The 19,770-nt window shown below is 43.2% G+C and overlaps 1 protein-coding gene across 4 annotated transcripts in view; it reads right to left on the bottom strand.

The window, feature by feature from the left end:
- The window catches only part of Fars2 (phenylalanyl-tRNA synthetase 2, mitochondrial), a 451,555-nt gene that overhangs the window by 116,853 nt on the left and 314,932 nt on the right, over positions 1-19,770 (bottom strand). For all 4 annotated transcript variants that reach the window (XM_036189039.1, XM_036189041.1, XM_036189043.1 and 1 more), the window contains one exon: positions 18,330-18,481. In XM_036189039.1, coding sequence (XP_036044932.1) covers positions 18,330-18,481 — 152 coding nt within the window. The remainder of the gene's footprint in view (positions 1-18,329; positions 18,482-19,770) is intronic.

Genomic DNA, 19,770 nt, shown 5'->3' with positions numbered 1-19,770 from the left:
AGCCTCACTGCATAGTAAGACTTTGTTTCAACAACAAAACCAAAACCAGCTTGGTCCTGTGAGGAGGTAAGCACATATATTTAATCAAAGGCAGTTTAGCCTGACAAGGGCCCATGTTTCTCAAACCTTCCGGTTTGTGCAGACTGGCCACTCCTGTGAGATTATGAAGCTGTGCTCCCAGAAATGGGATGAGTCAGTGTCTGACCTATGTTAGGGATAAAAGCCAGAGGCCATCTTGGCCCAGCCTGTAACCTAAGGACTTGCTAATGGAGGGATGTACTCAGGCCAACACAAGGGTCTCAGGCACAGAAATGGGACTGACCCCCAGGATGTTTTCTGCTGTACTCCAGGGGTGTGGACCTTGAAAGGATCAAGGTTTAGCATTCCTCCCCAAAACACAGGAATCGGGGGCCTGAATGCTGCTTGGACTCTCCTGACTCCCTTCTCTACTTCCATCTGTCTGCTCCATCCTTTTCAGGTAGCCCTCCTGCCTCATTGCAGCAGCAGGCAAACAAATGATGGAAAATGTGCTTCTATTAGAGAAACATGGAGGGTCAGGAGAGGTGGCTCAGCTTGCCGAGCAATCCCAAGAACTAGAGTTAAGATCCAGGACCCCTTGGAGGGCATACAGGCATGTATGTAGGCACTTATGCTCAGACACCCACGTGTAAATATGCTCATATAGACACACATATACCTAAAAAGGAAAGAGTGACGGAAGGAAGATGGAATCTTTGTTATCACTACTTTGTTAAGTTCTCTTCTAGAGCCTAGGGTCTTAGTCCAATGGGATGATTCAGTGTAGCATGAATCTTAAAGAGTTGTACTAATAAAAACAAACCTGAAGCCAAGTATTAGGGTGAATGCTGGAAGATCAGAGAAGCAGAACAAGCCACAGCCATCTCACCTTGCCAATTCTTTAGATGCTCCTTTTCCCTCAGAGTAGAAGCCTCTCAGTCCTCATCCAGAATGAATCTCAACTGAACTGTTGCTCAAAAGCCTAAAAGCTTAACCAGCCTAGTTCCTGGTTTTCACACTTTATATACCTTTCTGCTTTCTGCCCTCACTTCCTGGGATTAAAGGTGTGAGTCACCATGCCTGGTTGTTTCCAGTGTGGCTTTAAACTCACAGAGATCCGTATGGATCTCTGCCTCCTAAGTGATAGGATTAAAGGCATGTGTGCCACCATTTTCTGGCCTCTATATCTAGTGGCTGTTCTGTTCTCTGACCTCAGATAAGTTTATTAGGGTGAACAATATTTTGGGGAACACAATATCACCACAATTCAGGGTAGAGGATACTTCAGGGCATAAGATGTCTGTCATGGCCACTGCTCTTGGTAGGGTAGGATAAACAGTTTCCAGACAGGAAAAGGAACTGAGCTGGTTGAGGTCCCCAAATAGTGGTAACCAGATAACCTGTCAGGCCACAGCTGTCAGAGTTCAGAATTATTTAGCCAATTTATCTCAATCCCATTATCATATGGGTGGCATTTCTTCACAAAGATTTTTGACTTCCTTTCAAATGGTACCATTTTATAGCCAGGTGTGGTGGCACAGGCTATAATATCAGCAGGCAGAGGAGTGCTCTTGAGTTCAAGCTAGTATGAACTATATGGAAAACCGCTGTTGCAAATAACCAAATCCAACAAAAAGTTGCCACTGTCTTGGACTTTATCCAGCAATTTAAATTCTAAATGATTTTAAATTTGGAATCCTCAAAAGGCTGAAATAAACTAAGGGCCATCTGAGAGGCCATACAGAAAACTACCACAGTAAAAGTTTCTTAATAAATAAATAAAATAAAGAAATCTAAATGAAATCATGAGAACAGAGACAAAGCCCCAATCAGACATCTCTTGCTACCAGTGCCACAAAAGGGTTACATTTAATTAAGTTTTGGGCCAAAGAGACCCCATGGAAACCTCCAAACAACTCAGACTCTTGCCAAGGTTATTGGTTGCTTTCCACAAACTGACAGCAAGGTCTATTGCTGACGACAACACCTACATAACTCATTGAACACAGAGAAATTGAGCCATCACCTCTACTGAATAGTGTTCATGGTACTGGAAGGCACTCTGCATGTTACCAAAAGAGAAGGTTAAAAACCAATCCAGCTATAAAACCTTTGATCTACAATGGTGACCTGCCTACATGATATGCTGGTGCAGTAGTGCCACAAAGATTGTAAGAGTTACCAACAACTCTCTGATTAGATTTAAGGCCCAGTCCATGAAATGGAACCCATGCCTGACAATGCTTATGTGGCTAAATTCTGGGATTACATAGGCCATGGACTTAGGGGAAAACCAAATAATACTGTTATGCTGAAGAAGTATGTCAATGTAATGACTGCTAATGATATTACATTCTGTTATACCCGTAGATCAGTGTCTTGCCTGGCTGTCATCAGAGACGCTTCCACCTACAGAAGACAGGGACAAATACAGAGATCCACAACTGGGCAATACATAGAGAACGAGAAATCTTGGAACACCCAGTCCTATATGGGATGTCTCCATAAAATCCCTCCCCACAGTACTCAGAGAACTTTGTGGAAGAGGCAATAAGATTATAAGAGTCAGTGGGGATGGAAACCACCAAGGAAGTAAGACCTTCTAAACACGGCCTGACTTATACACATATGAACTCATAGAGACACTGGCAGCATGCACAGAGTCTGCAAGGGTCCAAGCCAGATGGCGTCCTAGCACTGAGAGGGGAAGTAGACACACTCTCCCATTCCTAACCAAGAAGCTAACTCCAATTGACAATTGCTTGTGAAGGAAAATTTAGTTTTCTCCAATGGAGTCTCACTGGCTATACAAACCACACTAGAGGGCCCATGTCCAGCAATGATGGCCAGCTCAAAATGAACTCAATGGTATTTTGGGAGGTTTTGTTGTTGTTGTTGTTTTTGTCTGTCTCATAATACTTTGGGCATTTTTTTCTTTAGGTTTCTAACTGCACTGGTCTTCTGCTTATATACATTACGGTTTCCAATTTTGTGTTTTTATGGGTTTTCAGTGTACGTGTGTGCTTCTGTTGCTATTTTATCTTTGTATTTTTTTGTTTTCTGTTTGTTCTGTTCTATTCTGTTTTTTTTTTTTTTTAAATTTGTGTGTTTGACAGAGAGAGGGAGGGAAGGAGCGAGGGAGAGAGGAAGGAAAGGGGAGAGAGAAAAGATGTGGAGTTGGAAGAGTCAGGAGGTGGAGAGGATATGGGAAGAGATGAGAGAAAGAAAAAATATAATCAGAATATAGTGTATGAAAAAAACTACTTTCAATAAAAAGTACATTAAATTAAAAAGAAAAGAAAACAATAATTAGGCATGCCTAGCTCTAGGGAGGCTGACAAAGGACCTTAAGTTCCAGGCCAGCCTGGTCTACTTGGTGAAGGCCTGTCCCAAATAAGCAACCCAACCCATTATACTTCCTTAAAACCCTATTTCAAAGCATTGCTATTTGTAAGTCAGTATAGCAATACTTTTTAAAACAACTAGCTAGCAGTTGATGTCTGAGAAATCACTTTACCACGAACGATATTTTAGATCACCAATAGGCAATGACAAAATAGTGTCACTTCTTGAGAGTGATTGACAACCCTTATTCCAGAACAGTGACAGCAGCAGCTGCTTGGTATTTAACTCATATCATCAAACAAACTGCTCACTGAATTCCAAGTCTGACCAGAGAGAGCCATGAGTCTGTAGGTCCCTTGGTTAATGAGTCACTATGGGCCAGACATTGGGCCTGAACTGAAACTTGAGAAACAAGGAGGGCCCAGGGCCCATGCTGGGGCACTCCTCAGCCAAACCTTCCCAATCCCCAGGGGTAGCTCCTTTCTCCCTTCTAGGTCATACTGCATGTACCATCAAACACCACTCTGCACGGTGGTGCTGACCGCAGGTACTGGTTCTGTCCTTGTTCACCAGAGGCACCCAGTGCTTTTCTTCTATTGTATGTACCCTAAAATGTATGCCACCCACACAGTTACTGTGCTTCAAGAAACAGGCATGGATTTCCTTACGGTATTACAGAAGTCCGCTCACAGATCTAAGGCCACAGCTTGCGTCTCCTTGTCATTCTCTTGTGCTGCTTCATCCTTTTCTTCTTTCCAAAACAATTATCTCCTGAGAAAGGGACTGTAGTATGGAGAGTGAACTACCAGGGAAGCAAACTGATGCCCATTTTGAATATGAGCTCTATTAGAATCATCAGCACTCTGATGTATTTGGAAGGCACTCATCCTGACTTAGAATTCATTTCTCCCAGAAGAAATTCTCCTATAGGATCTTACCACTGCCACCAGTAGTTAATGCTTCTTGGACACTGGTGTGCCATACATAGCCACAACTGTGCAAATGCCTCTCAGTCCTGAGTGGTAACACCTTTTATTTCTTCCAGGGCTTAGTAGGATAAAACAGACTACAACAAAGGTCCCACAGTGAAGCTATGTGGCCAGGTTAAGTCTCACTATGATGGCAGAATCCCAGGAACTTAGCTATCCAGTGAGTCAAGGAACAACCAGGTGTTGCCTTCCCATTGCCTTTGCCAGCATGGTAATCTGAACAAAGGGACTAGGGAATTTAACGGGACCACTCTGGTATGAAGTGTGAGTGAGGTGTCTTTTGGCAAAGACTGGAACACATGAAGGCCAAAGACAGAGACAAACCTGTTGTACATACAAGCTGGTCTCTGGGGTAACTTTGAAAATGTCATGTGGAATAATTGGCTTTATGTTTTTTTGTAAGATATTCATTACATGGCATCAGGGAAATTGTTTAACTTAGGAAAATAAAAGTGTCATATTCACATCTTATGATACAGTGGCAAAGCCAAGATGAAACTGGAAATAAACAGTTTAATAGTAACTTGAGAAAATGTAAAGTGATATCTACATCATCTTTTGGGAATGAAGGACTTTCTATCTGTAAAAGCAATGGAACAAATGGGTGAAAAACGTTATTTGTGATGATATAAAAATATCCCAATGCCTGAAACACTGTAAAAGAGAGGAAAGGTAGGTAAGTACCTGAAAAAGACTGGAAACAAAGATGGAGGCATCATTCTAGAACTTGGGCACATAGAATAGCTGACAATAGCGGGCATGAGATGCTACTGTTGGTACAACCCCAACAGAAAAGAAGTGGAGACAAAACACCAGAGGCTAAGACAGGCAGAGAAGGTCCTGTCCAGAGAGACTGTGTTCCAATGCCTCCTGGGGGCTGCTGGTATCTATCTTCCCATTGAATTTTAACCAGCAGAATTTCCAACTTTTCTTTGAAATTGGGAGGTAGGGAGAAAAGCAATGTTAAAAACAAAATCTAAAGACTCCACTGATAAACAAATACAAAGTTTGGGGGCGATGTGGGTCAAGAGGTACTGAGTAGCAAGAGAGCAAGACGACAGCTGGAACATTCTAGAATGCAGCCTCGGAACCATAGGTGATGCCAGTGTAGTTGGGGCAGGGAGGGGAGAGTTCTGAAGAGTGAGTAGACGTGCAGCCTGGGAACCACAGACGATGCCAATGCAGGGCAGGTGGGGATTCTGAGGCCTGAGTAGATCACAGCTGCTCAGGGGAGAGATGAGGAACCAGGTGGATGTGTTCCTTTGTTTCGGGATAGAAACCACTTTAGTATACATGAATGCCATAATGTGATCCTATAGAACTAAGGTATACACAGTGAAATATACTGAAAACAGTGTCAGAATGGTTGGCTGCTAGCCTTTAAAAACTAGGTAATTATAACTGACTTGTTGGTCTTAAATCACAGCATGAAGTAGAAATGAAACCTGAGTAAAAATACTATTTAAACTAGCAGAAGTGAGTGATGACGGCTCCCCAATGCCTGCCTTCAGCACGTCAGTGTGTTGGCCTTCTGACCAGCACAGAACACAGCAGAGGTGTATATGGCAGGTTAGTGGTCAGTCTCTAAGAAGATGATAGCCTGGAAGACGGTCATGGCAGGCCAGTGGTCAGGCTTTAAGATGACAGCCTGAAAGATAGTCATGGCAGGCCAGTGGTCAGGTTCTAAGATGATAGCCTGGAAGATGGTCATATTCAGAATGGAGACGGGGCCTAGGCACTGCTTAGAAGCTCCTGGTTCAAATCTCTGAGACATCTGTCCTCCTGAAAGAATTTGGACTCAGCTTTGAAGGTTAGGGAGACCTTGAACTTGAGTTCGGGACTAACAATGAGAATTTTCATCTTGAATATCTATATTGATCTCCTTTACTCATACAGTGCTAAGAATAGCACCCATTCACACCAGTCTTCTCAAGAATTTGATCTATCTAATATTGCAGGTATATTCCTGCATCAGACATGGTATAGTATTATTTCAGATTTAAGCAGACTCATGAGCAGCAGGAATCCCAAAACTAAGATGTGGGAATCCCAAAACTAAGATGTTCTATGGAGAAATACTCACCACTTTAATCCAGGCTAGAGAAATCTATAATCACCCCTCTTCTTTCTCTCATCTTGGGGAGGCTGTTTTTGGCTAGGGAGGTGAGCAGAGGTCAGGCATAACTTCAGGAACCACGTGTACTTTGCATTGTATTTCACTTTGGTTCCCAATACACGGAGGTGAAAATTCCACACGGCAGGTACACAGACTCCCCTGCCAGGTAAGGCAGTGGGGAAGTATGTGCAATTTTAACAAGGTGGGGTTTTTTTTTGTCTCCAATTTTGAGAAATGCTGATCAAAGTATGGTTCAAATTCAATTCATATTTTCATTTGCATGCCATCCTTTTAAGATTAGAGACACAGCTAAGCGTTATGAACTGGGATTAATGAATAATGAGACTCAGCTTAGGTGGATCACCTCAGTGCCAGGAAGTGGTTCTCCCTCTCCCTAATATTCATTTTATTTTATGTAATGAGTGCTTTGCTTACATGTATATTTGTGCAGCCATGTGTGCCCAGGGCCTGAGGCGACCAGAGGAGGGCACTGAATCCCCTGGGACTGATACTAGAGTTACAGATGGCTGTAAGTTACCATGTGGGTGCTGGGGATCAAACTCAAGTTCTCTGTAAGAACACTCAGTAGTGCTCTTTTCTTGCCCCCCAGAGACAGGGTTTTTCTGTGTAGTTTTGGTGCCTGTCCTGGATCTCGCTCTGTACACCAGGCTGGTCTTAAACTCACAGAGATCTGTGTACCTGGAGAGTTTCTCTCCAGCTCCCACCAAGCCCCAGCAGTCCCGCAGCCCACTTATAAAATAAACACACAGACTCTTATATTATTTAAACTGTTTGTCCTAATGGCTCAGGCTTCTTGTTATCTAGTTCTTACATCTCAAATTAATCAATTTCTATAAATCTATGCTTTGTCACATGGCTTACCAGTATCTTATATGTTGCGTCAGCTGGTAGCGTCTCCTGACTCAGCCTTCCTGTTCCCCGAATTCTCTTCTCTGCTTGTCCCGCCTATACTTCATGCCTGGCTACTGGCCAATCAGCATTTTATTTATACAAAGCAATATCCACAGCAGATCTGCCTGGCTCTGCCTGCTTTTAACTGCTGAACGATATCTCCAGCATAAATGTCATCTTTAAAAATTTTTAAACAGGTATTCATTTAGTGTGTGTGTGTGTGTGTGTGTGTGTGTGTGTGTGTACACCATGGAGGGCACATCAAGGTTAGAAGACAATTTGGGGAGTCAGTTCTACCTTCCACCAAGTGGGTTCTGGGTACTGAATGAGGTTGTCAAGCTTGGCAGCAAGCACTTTCACCCAGTGAGCCATCTTGCTGGCCCAGAATCTAATCCATCATCTGAGCAATTCTGCCCCAAAGGGGAATACAGATCCATCAGCTGTCCTTTCCTGACCTTCACACAAGCTGTCCAAAGATGGAAATAAAAACAGGAATGACAGGAAAAGGGAAAAGTTCCCACAGTATTCTTTCAAATGACACTCGGGGACATGTAACTAAGAAGAGGTAGGTCTAGTTTCCAGTCAGAATACACTGGCCCACAAAACCCTGGATACATAAATGCATACATGCATACATACATGCATGCATACATGCGACAAGAATCCTCTCATCACTAACACTTGTGGGAATGAAGGCACACTGTGTGGTGTGCCCCGTCAGAACACTTCCTATCATTAGACTGAGCACAGAGGACCTCAATGTCAGAGCCTTGCTATCAGGTCTGTACTCTAATGGATCTTGCAAAAAGATCCCCCAGCCTCCATTCCTTCATTCACATTTTCTCTCTACCCTCTGTTCACCTTGATGTTTCCAGAATCCTTCTTCCTTTGGTTTTCCTAGCCAGACACTCACAAGGCCCCTGGGTCTTCTCCAGAGTATGAGTTGCTCAGTCAGTATGCTTTATTGACCCTGCCTCTTTCCAGGAGCTCTTATGGCCACATCCTTGAATTCAGAAAGTGTGAGATAACCTGGGCATTGCTCCCTCTTCTCTGTCTCCATCTCACTTTGAAACACTGCTCTTATGGTCATACAATCAGGTGATACTTAGGTCCATCACCTCTATATCTTCCTCGAATGGCTCACCTTTCCTATGGATTTCATCTAAATATTCTTCCTGTCAGCTTCTTCCACAGGATTTGACCCTGCCTTAGCCCAGACTCTTTTCTCATCCATACTCTTAAAAATTGATTTTAGGGGTTGGGGATTTAGCTCAGTGGTAGAGCACTTGCCTAGCAAGCACAGGCCCTGGGTTTCGTCCTCAGCTACGGGGGGGAAAAAAAAACAAAGATTTTAAGTATATGATGTGTCTGTCTGTCTCCATGTCAGCATGTGCATGTGAGTGCAATGCTGTGGAAGCCAGAGGACATTGGTTCCTCTCTAATTGTGGGTGCAGGTGGTTTGTGAACTGCTGATGCGGATGTAGGGTACTGAACTTGGTGCTCTTGCCAGAATGGTACGTGCTTTTAACTCATAAGCCGCTTATCCAGGCACTCACTCAGATTCTTGAGGTGTGCCTCAATCTGGTGTGGTGGTATCTGCTTGTAACAGCAGGAGGACCTCAGTGAGTCTGGGGCCAGTCTGGGCTGTCTAGGGAATGCTTGTCTGAAACAAACAAACAAGCACTAAAGATTAGGTTGTGCCCTACCCTAAATTACTCCAGACTGTGTAAAGTGGTGTTTGTTTTTTTTTTTTCCAGGTTGCACCTAGCCCCCAAGAGATTCCACTTTACAAGCAGACTTGAAGGAAGAAGGACAACTATGCACCAGAGTGGACACACAAATAGCACCATTTGTTTGGCATGGTACAGGACTTATTTCTGGGAGGAAAAGGGGTTCTGTTCTTCTTGCTTATAATGGTGAATTTTGATTTTAGGGGCTTATTGGCATATTAAAATCATATTAGAGAAATCAAGCCCAAGAACTTATCAGACATGACCTGATTGAGGAAAGGACCTAAGTCCTTCACTTGAACTACATAAAGCAGATACCTATCACAAAGAAGACATGGCACCCCACTGACAAATCATCTGACACCCAGCATGTATGTCACAGACCATGTACATCAAGAACCAGTATGTCAGTCAAGGACCAACACACAGAAAATTAAAACCCGCCCCTGCTTTTAACACAGCCTACTTAGCTGCTGTCTGCTTGCCCTCCTGATGGCCCATCTGGACCTGCCTTTCATTCAGTCACTGGTTGTAGCTTTGAACCTGGCCCTGCCTTTTCAAGGTGGGGCTCATCTTGGTTCTCTGCTCAGACTACAGCAGCATGTTTTTTTTCAGAGAGCTGGTTTGGGTTCCTTATCTTCTTATCAATACAGTCCCAATACATGTGTATCAGAACTCCTGAAATCTCTTAAAACTATAGTTGCATCTTTAGCATATATAAATAAATATATAAAACATTACAGATATATCTATTTATAATATATGTTATATTATCATATATATGCTACAGAATGATTACAGAGGGATAAAGAAATATATATATATATGTGTGTACTGTGTGTCATGTGATAAGAGTTAATATTAGAAATTAAGATAGAAATAAAAGATTTTATGTTCACCTTGACAAGATTACCAAAGCAAGTAAGGATTATCAGGCAAACTGTTGCCTGTAAAAGCAATTTACATTGTAAATTTGTTATTCAGTACATTCTGACATAATGTAAAAACACAAGAATGTTATTTTGTTTCTGGAATAGTATACTTAAACACTAACAAACCAGACAGACATCCCTCTACTTATATCCAAGCCTCACTTCTTCTTCATGGCCAACATTGTCCCCAAAGGAATGAAAGGAAAGCCTTAAAAAATGGCAAATAGAATTAGATCAACAACTTTTCTGATTTTCTACCAGAAAAACAAATGGTGTTGTAAGGGAAAACAAGCCATCTGCTGTGGTTTGAATGTATACTCTAAATGTTCACATGTTAGAAGCTTATCCTCCATTTCACAGTTGATCGCATCTGGAGGTGGGGCCTTTGGAAAGTACAATGGCTAATCTTGGTTGTCAATTTGACATAATTCAAACATTGCCACCACCAGATTGACTCTGTGGGGACATTTTCTCGATTGCTAATTAATGGAAGACGACCTAATCCATGGTGGGTGATGCCACCCTGGGTAGGTGCTAGAAGAAGCCAGAAAGCAGCATTCCTCCATGGCTTCTGCTTTAAGCATCTACCTTGGATTCTTTGTCGATGGACTGTAACACATAAAATGAAAATAAACCCTTTCCTCCCCCAAGCTGTTTTTGGTCAGTGTTTTATCACCATGACAGAGAAGCAAACTTGGACAGAAAATAATGGTGATCAGAGGAGATGGGAAAGAAGGAGCCCCATAGAGGGATTATGGCTATGTGAGGAGACAAGAGCCAGCACACTCCTTGTAAATGTTACGCCAGATGTTGGCACTGTGCTCTTGGACTTTTAGACCTGAGCTATGTAATAAGTAGATACCCAATCATTATAAATTAACCAGCTATTCCTTTCTAGTAGCAGGAAGGGACAGAGGCAGCCTCTAGCCCTTCTGAACTTGCAGCTGTTCGCCTGCACATTTCCATGCTTGTGTGATGCTGCTCACATCTCTTTCTCTCTCACACATTCTGTTCAGTCTGCCTGGGATTTGGGGGACCTTCTACTTTAAGCTACATTTGTCCTCAAGATTCTGCTGAACCATGACCTACAAAAGTCACTTGAGGATTTAGGTAAAGTAAGGTGCCACCCTTCTTTGAAACAACGGTGCTTATTTATTTAAGGCCTTCCCCTTAACTTTCCTGAGGACCAGAGCAGGGCTGAAGGTCATCCTACAGAATCCTTTGGCAAACATGGATGTGCTAGAGAGGCCAGGTGCTGAGGGACTAAGTTAACTGTTTCAATTTGGCTGATGCTGTGAGCAAAGAGGCCTGCTGTGTGAATGAAGGTAATGTGATGGATCCTTCATGGAATGTTAGAAAGAGGCAGCTTGGGGAAAGAAGGAAGAAAGGTAAAAACCAGTGTCCAAGCTAAAAATAGTTCCTTAGAATTGCTTTCCAGGCCATTTGAAGCACAACAAATGTTCTTCTGCCCTGCAGCAGCACTGCAGTAAAAAACAGAAAAGGAAAGAGGACAGGTGGGTTCAAAGGCTGAGCCTGCTGCCTCTGGCCATCTCTGTGGTACTGCATGTTGTCATTTTCAAGGATCACAACTTCTGATAAGCTTTCTGCGCCCAGGGCTCCCCTAAGATTATCAGACGATTTTTTATTATTATTATTATTATTATTATTATTATTATTATTATTATTATCTTCACAAAAGATTACTAAGGACTCTTTAAGTTCAGATAGGGCACTCACTCGGGTCCATCCAAGACCAGGAATGACAAGCAAACCAGACAGCTTATCCCACCTGCCTCTGCCCACATCATTTGCTCCTCCCTGGACCCAGGGAATAGCCACATGGGTGCACAGCTCTACTGTCCAGTACTGAGGCCACTTCACAAAGTGGATTTAACAATCCATTCAAGCTGCAGGTGACTGCTCATCACTGGCTGGACAGTTTGACTCCAGTTCCAGTCCTTCTCCTCACTTCCAGAGCCTGCAGTCATACAGACCTGGATGCCAAACCCAAGGCTCCAGGCTATCCACTCCCCAGGAGGGTTTAGAAGGCACTGGTTTTGGTTTTTTATTTTAAGCAAAACAATAATAGCTAACTATCTCCATGTATTTCATACACATAGTTCTATTTTAAAGCAACTACTCAAGGGAAAAAAAAATCACTTCTAATAGCAGATGAGGAAATGAAAGCTCAGAACAGAATATTAGACACATGAGTTCAGGACTGATCTACAGCTTCGAACTACATGTTCTAGGAAGCTTCTACAACATACCTAGCCTCTGCTTCTACTAAACACGTCATACACTAAGAACTCTTCTGAGAAACAAGATTAATTATCCACTCCTCAAGCACGTTGAGTGAGGAGAGTAATGCCAAGAGAAGACAGAAGTGAGCTATTCTTGCCTTAGTTTATTTTTGCTTTTATAACAAAATACCTTAGGCTGGGCAATTCATAAATAAAAAAAGTAATTTCTCACAGTTCTGGGAAGTATGAGATGGAGATGGCAGCAGCTCTGGTATCTGGTGACACTTGTGCTGTTGGTGTTGTAGAGGCTCCTCTTAAACATCCTCACAGGGCTGGAGGGACAGAAGGCTATCAAGACAAGACTGTGTCCTAACGCGATGGATCAGAAGCATAGGACAGGCACTCAGAATCCTCCTCTAGGAAGGCAGGAAGCTCATGCATGAGGGAAGGCCTCAGGACTTGCCCACTTCTCTAAAGGTCTGCCTCTCAGTACCAGGACAGTGGTGAACTTCAGCACAGGTTCCAGGAAGACAAAAGCATTCCAAACACAGTGTCTACTATGCAGTGGCCTCAAGGAGCTCTCGCCCTAAAACAGCACCTGTGTAAATGAAGAGTATGGGACAGCAGTGACCAATGTGGAGTGGTCACAGAGTGCACATGAGCAACCTGGACAGGGAAGGGAAGCAGTGCTTGTGCGTTAGTTTGAAGAAACTGTCCTGTCAGCCCTTCAACTTGAAATTGTGCCAGAGAGTACAAAACAGCTGGCTGTTTGATGAGTGGTCTCCAGCAAGCCCACCACCAGATTCTGGCCTTATCATGGGCATCCACAGACTGTGTAGAGCCCTAGAAGGCAGCCCAATCAAAGCACTCTGCCCCAAGGTGGTAGTACTGAACTCCCCAGTGGAGCCACCCTGGAATAATGGAGAATTGCCCAGGGAAAGCTGTGGCCCATGAGGGAGTCAGAGGTTAACATGTATGTATGAATTGGGGGAGCTGAACACAAGCCTGATGGGAAAAAGAAGAAAAGTGAGAGTCAAGGTGTTCAGATGTAGAGGGTCTCTTCCCTTCAGATCTGCCTCAGTTCCCAACACCTTTGCAGTTAAGATTCAACTAAATCCGTAAATAAATCCCTTCTGTCCAAAGACAGCCAGGCTGCCACCCTGGGGACGTACTCCTCCCAGTGAAGACCCCTTTGGAAGCCTGTGAAAATGGCAGTGTTTGGGTATATCCTCTATGACAACTTAGTAAGTGAAATGACAGGTTGCAGAGGGGCTTTAACCTCTAGAAAGCTAAAGAAAAGTGACATTCATCTTGAGTGACTCACAGGACAGGATTTATCCCTCTGGCCTCACAGCTCTGACCAACAAGGTTCAGAAGACCTCAAAATGACCATATGAACAGTGGCACTACTGCAGTCCCAGAGAGACTTGTGTCCAAGAGCAAAACCGGGGTGTACATCATGAGTCAGATACCTGCAGTTTTACCGCCATGCACTTAAGTGTCAATCCAAATACGTAAAAAACAACAAAATCTTAATTTTCTCAAAAATACTTAAACTCAACCCAAATCATCCTATTGGAGGTCATTTTACTTTATAATTTATCTCGATAATTTACAATAACCTGCTGCCATCTCCAAATAGAGTGTGAGCCTGAAGAAAATGCTCTGGTTTTTCCAGCTTCTCTTTACTCTTTCTCACACCCCGGGCTAGAAATACTTTGAACAATTGTGTTGCATAAGAAAATAAACTTGGCACTATAATTCTTAAAGCTGCATGAACTCAGAGGCTAAAGGTGATTGATGCCTCCTAAGGGAACTGAAAGCATATACAAGATGACTTATGATTTGCCTTCATTAGACAGGACATGCCTAGAGAGCAATAATCCACAGAGGCCCAGACAGCGACCCTACAAAGGGATGGCCACTATGGCATTTGTTGTTAGGTTAAACTTTTGAACTGCAGAATCCCTTTGGCACATTAAGAGGCCCAAAGAGGAAATCACAGTGAACCTCTGGAAGAAGGTTCTGAATGACCAGCTAGAACCAAATGCCATTTTCTCCTAAGCCATGCATCCATCTTCCTGCAGGGGACAGACCGTTATCTGTAATTGAGACAAAATTCCTCCATTTGTTGAGCATTATGAAATTATCCTCATATTCAGTAGATCATGTTTCCCTCAGACATCCTGAGATGTGCTCTTGTTCAAAACACAATATGCAATTTGTTCAACGCTTATTTATCTCCGGGAGCAGCCTTTGTGCTTCTTCATGTTGGTGTGTGTTTGGATGTCAGACAGAGAAAGGGTCCGTGCGCCTTTGCAGTGGCATCACTTACGTCTGCAGAGAGCGCGCAAGGGTGGTACTGGCGAGTTCAGTCTACGCAGCCCTTGACTCGCCACCCAGCCAGGGGCCTTCTGGTAGGGAGAGGGGTGCGGGACACTCAAGGGGCTTTCTGGTGGGGAGACGGGGTGGGGTGCAGGGTGCTCAGGAAGGACAACCCCCCAGGCCAGGGCTTCAGACTCAGAGTGGGGTTTTGAGTCAGCAACTGCAGCCTAGAGGCCAAATCTGACTCCCCGGGTGGCTTGAGGCACAGCCAGGCCTGGGCTGTGCACTCTGTCTATGGTGGCTTTTTCAGGGGCAATCAGGTTGTATGGAGAGGCAAGAAGACCCACAAAGTGAAAACTCTTAACTGTTTTGATATTAACTGGAGAAAGCATGATGACTTCTGCCTGTGAGACAGCTTGAGAATTACTTCGCAATGAGCAACACGGTTCAAGAGTATCTTTCCTCAGATATGCTCCTCAGTGGTATGGGCTGTGCTTAACTTTGGGTGTGAGCCACATACGCCTGTTTTCAATAAACCGCTTCACTCTCACCTAGAGCTGAGGGGACGGAGCCAGGGCTGGGGCTTCTACGCTGCTGCTCTCCTCACAGCTTCACACCTTGGTACAAAAGAGCTGCTAGAGCACCAGACATTGCATCTCAGCCAGGCACCTTAGTCAAGTTAGAAGGCAAGTGGCACGGGTTCCCAATGTGGAAATCAAGGAGAAAGCAAACAGGATGGAGGAAAGAAACACATATAACAGCTTATCTCAAAGGGCCCCAACAAATAGCTTTGCTTTTACCCGAGAGCTGAGGTTTATAATCTGAGGTGCAAAGGAAGCATGAGTAAATGTCCACTCTGGGATGAATAAGAGTACATCTGTTTTGAACAAGTATAGAATGAAAGATGAAGCTGGACCTGGCAGTGTAAGTTTGTAATCCTAGCCACCCAGGAGGCCAAGATGGGAAGATCCAAGTTCAAATTTGCCTGAAGTAGAGTGAATTCAAAGCCAGGCTGGGCAAGTTAATGAGGCCTCCTCTCAAAAAACAAAAATAAGTCAGTGGTAGAGGTGCAAGGCCCTGGGTTCACTCTCTAGTACTGCAAAAAGAGTTGGTTCTTGGGAGTAGAGGGGAAAAGAAGCCTTACTGGTATAACAAGTTGCCATGAAGGAAGACCCGAGTCTCCCCCTGGCCAACGCTCAACCTCCCCTGCCAAGCCTGTGCAAGCACTTGGTCTAGGAAACCCAATGCATTCAAATGAGTGGCAGAAAGGCAATCACACTTCTACCACATGGTCATCAATCAGGACACAGTGAAGGATGGAGAAAGTGTTAGAAAAGCTAGCAAGAAATACTAAGAGAGAATGCTGCCTCTGGAATGAAGACAATTTCTGACTAAGTACTCTGCAGTGACTTGTAAAAACCGAGAAAAGCAATTTCTCTCTTAAGGAAGGTGATAAAGCAGACACAGGGAAGCTGGGCAGTGGTGGCACATGCCTTTAATCCCAGCACTCAGGAGGCACAGGCAGGTGGATCTCTGAGTTAGAGGCCAGCCTGGTCTACAGTGGGTCCCAGGACAGCCAAGGCTACACAGAGAAATCCTGTCTTGAAAAATCAGAAAAAAAGCAAAAAACAAAACAAACAGACATAAGGAGGAGGTGGTGAGATTAGAGGAAGAGGATGTGAGCCCTCAGGACATCACAAAGGGGAAAGCAGTAACTGAAGATGGGTGTGGATGTGTGGACAGGAGGGAGACAGACGAGGCCAGAGAGTATCATGGACAGGGGGCCTACTAAGTGAAGTGGAAATAAAGAGATTAAAAGATGAGAGGGACAAATTACAGGAACAGAGTCAGATAAGGAATGTTCTCAGAACCAGCCTGTAAGGATATAATTTAAGAAAACTCCCCAAAAGCAAAAGCAGAGTCAAATCTCATTTCTGAAAGATCACACATGGGCAAGGGCCAGTTCCCTCTCAGGGGCATCCTGGGCAAGCGAGCCAGCTTTTTAGATAACGAAAGAATCCTTTAGGACCAAAAGCAAAAACAGTCACATGTGGCCTTAGATTTCTTTATACCAAGTTAAACTCAAGAAGTCAAGAGAGTAACACTATACATTATGTCTGACCCAAGTGACAGGCTTTTATAAACAGACTGCCAGTTTTGAAAACGCACAGGGTCATAAGATACTGCTTCCGTTACTCTTTGAGCAAACACCGCCTTTCACAATGAACCTTAGGACGTCTAAAGAATGGGGGAAATGAGACCAGAGCTGGAAATGAGAGTAGCAAACACCTTCATCTGGGGAAAGAAGAGCTGAGAAGACAAAACGAGAAGCAGAAAGAGGGAACATGTTCAGCAAGGTAGAGAGGAAGGGCAACAACATGGGTGTGATACAAATGTGAAGACCAGGAAGTGGGGAGGGGTGCTAGGCCAGACTCAGTGAACATCCAAGTCTCCAACAGCTGGGAGTCAAGAAGGGACTTTGCAGAAGGATGAGCCAGAAGGTGAACATCTCTCGATCTCTCCTGTTCATGAACTTCTGAAGCTTCCATCACAGCTAATGCAAAATTCAAGTCTCAGGCTTTGCACCTTCTGGCCCTGCCTGATCCTGTGGATACATCTTTGCCTCAGAGTCACCCCTTCTCATTTACTTCCCATAGACCTTCTAGTCACATGTCTTTGCTGCCTTCAGCATCTTGCATGCGTCATTGTCCCACTAACAGAGGGTTCTATTGATTTGTATTTTGTTTTATGTAGGTTTTTTTTTTTTTCCAAATAGTTTGAGATAGGGTCTCACTCTGTACCCCAGGCTGTCTTTGAACTCAAAGCAATCCTCTTGCCTCAGTTTTCCAAGTGCTATGATTATAGGCATGAGCTATTACACCTAGCTTTCAAGTCTGCTTTCTGGAATGTTCTTTTCCCATTCCTAGACTGCTCATCATACATTTTTCTGAGTATTTTCTATGGGACTAGAGATTGAGCCTTGGACCTCACACATACTAGGTAAATGCTCAACCACAGAGCTGAATCCTCAGTCCTTTTTAAATTTTTATCTCATTAAGTTCCCAGCCTGTCCCTGAACTCTATAGCTCAAACTGACTTTGAACTTGCAATCCTCCTGCCTTGGTCTCTGGAGCAGCTGGGATATTATAGGCAGGTACTGCTAGGCCATTGCTCACCATGTTTATCTGCTTACCTTCAATATCTTCAAGAGCTGATCCAATCCCCCAGCTGGCACGAGCTCTTTGATGGATGAGACTGCACGTGTGTGGTTATGTATTTAATATGTGCCTTTCCCACAAGACAGCAAACTCAGAGGAGACACTGGTGGGAGCACAGTGAGAATGAAGACCCACAGTGGATCCTGTGTCACTTCTAAATGTGCACTACGGTTTGCTTCCCCGACTTCCTTCCCGGCACATCAACTCTGCCCCTGGACGGTGGTGGTGTGGCTAGAAACTACCTCTCAAACAAAGTACCTTTCAAACATTTTGCTTCATGCACTTTCTTTACCAAGGCAGAAAAGGGCAAGGATGCATTTTAGGAAATCTTCTGAGAGGACTGATGCAACTTTTCACATACACCCTCCTCATTTCCAGCACAAATTCAGAAGACATTGTGCATTGGCACACTGGGTTTTAGAGAAACTCTGTTGTGAGTCTCCAGGTCCCATTTGTCACACAGAGATGGTAAGGGATAAAATTGGAAAGCTTTTCACTTACTTTGGATGTTCAAACTTGTCTATAAGATCAACCTTTTCCACTAGGTCTCCTCCAACTGTTCGGACGATGTCATAGAAATCATTCTCCGTGTAATTCTCGGGGGGCAGCCAGAATGAAATGTCATTGAACACAGCGGGGTACTTGCTAAGAGGCTAACAAAATGAGAGAAGAAAAAACACAAACTTGTTAGTTGCTGAGAATATATCTTTTCATGGAAGATTTCAGTTGGGCAATTAGGAAATACTTATAAAACATTACTTTATGTTTGAATTTTCAAAAGCAAAATGAATTTAAAAGACAAATCAATGTTCAAAATTAGTAAATTCTAGTTTGAATGCTACAGAGTCTTACCACATTCATGTATAACACTACCATATATTATTATATTTACTTTGTCCTAATGGTCAATTTACTAAAAAGCATTTTGAATGTGTTGTGTTTCAGTTTTTTTCATTTGACTACCCGAGGGAAAAAAAAAGAGTTCAAATGTAATTAACATGGGATTCATTAACTTCTTGTGGTACTTTCAGGAACCATCTTAATAGGGAAATAAGGGCTTGTCAAAACTGAGATTTCAATTAGTAAAGCCATTCTTTGTTATAATTTCTAATTATGAAAACTAGGGCCTACTCTGATAAGTCATCATTTAGAGATTATTTTTTAATTATGTTTTAAAAATGTGATAAACACAAATGTGTCATTTCCCCCATTTTATTCCACTTATTCTTGCTTTAACAGTTCAGTCATTCATCATATTAAATATTTAAAGTTAGCTACACATGCTTTGAAGATGCTGCATTTGTACTCATTCCTTTATGTATGTATATCATAATTATATATATAGACACATACATAGACTTTAGTCTATAAGTAATACCTCAATGAGAAACACTGCAGCATGTAACTAGGAAATGTTACAGGAATACCTGCTAAGACTGTACATTTTCTAGATGGGCAGATGTATAAATTGACTTACACTAAATCTGCTATTACTACAAATCCTTTGGTGAATCATTGATTAGAAGAAACGTAAAATTTTTAAATAGCATAATCTCTGAAGAACTAAAGATTCATACATAAGTGATATTGAACTTGAAATGTCAATAAAGTTGTCAAACAAATGAGTCAGTTCAGAACACACATTTCAAACAAGTGAGATAGAGCTGAAGTGGCTGCTCTCTGCAGAACACCCTGGATCCTCAGAAGCTCCCCATGCTTTCTCTCCCTGGAGGGAAGTCAGGATGCTGTGGTCACAACCCAGGGACAAGGGGAGCAGATGGCACTTCTGTGGCTATGCATGAGGCTTTCTCTTTTATTGTCCTCACTCTTCTTTTAAGAGCCAATGGAACTTAGGGAGACGAGAGTCTGTGACTACAAGGGCTGCCATAAAATCTTCTCTTCAATGGGTCCAACCTCAAGTACCACCCTTCCTGAGTTCTGA

This window comes from Onychomys torridus, chromosome 5 (genome assembly GCF_903995425.1).
Source record: "Onychomys torridus chromosome 5, mOncTor1.1, whole genome shotgun sequence".
Taxonomy (NCBI): domain Eukaryota; kingdom Metazoa; phylum Chordata; class Mammalia; order Rodentia; family Cricetidae; genus Onychomys; species Onychomys torridus.
The sequence above is the reverse complement of the archived record's forward strand: the minus strand, read 5'-3'. Positions and strand labels throughout refer to the sequence as shown.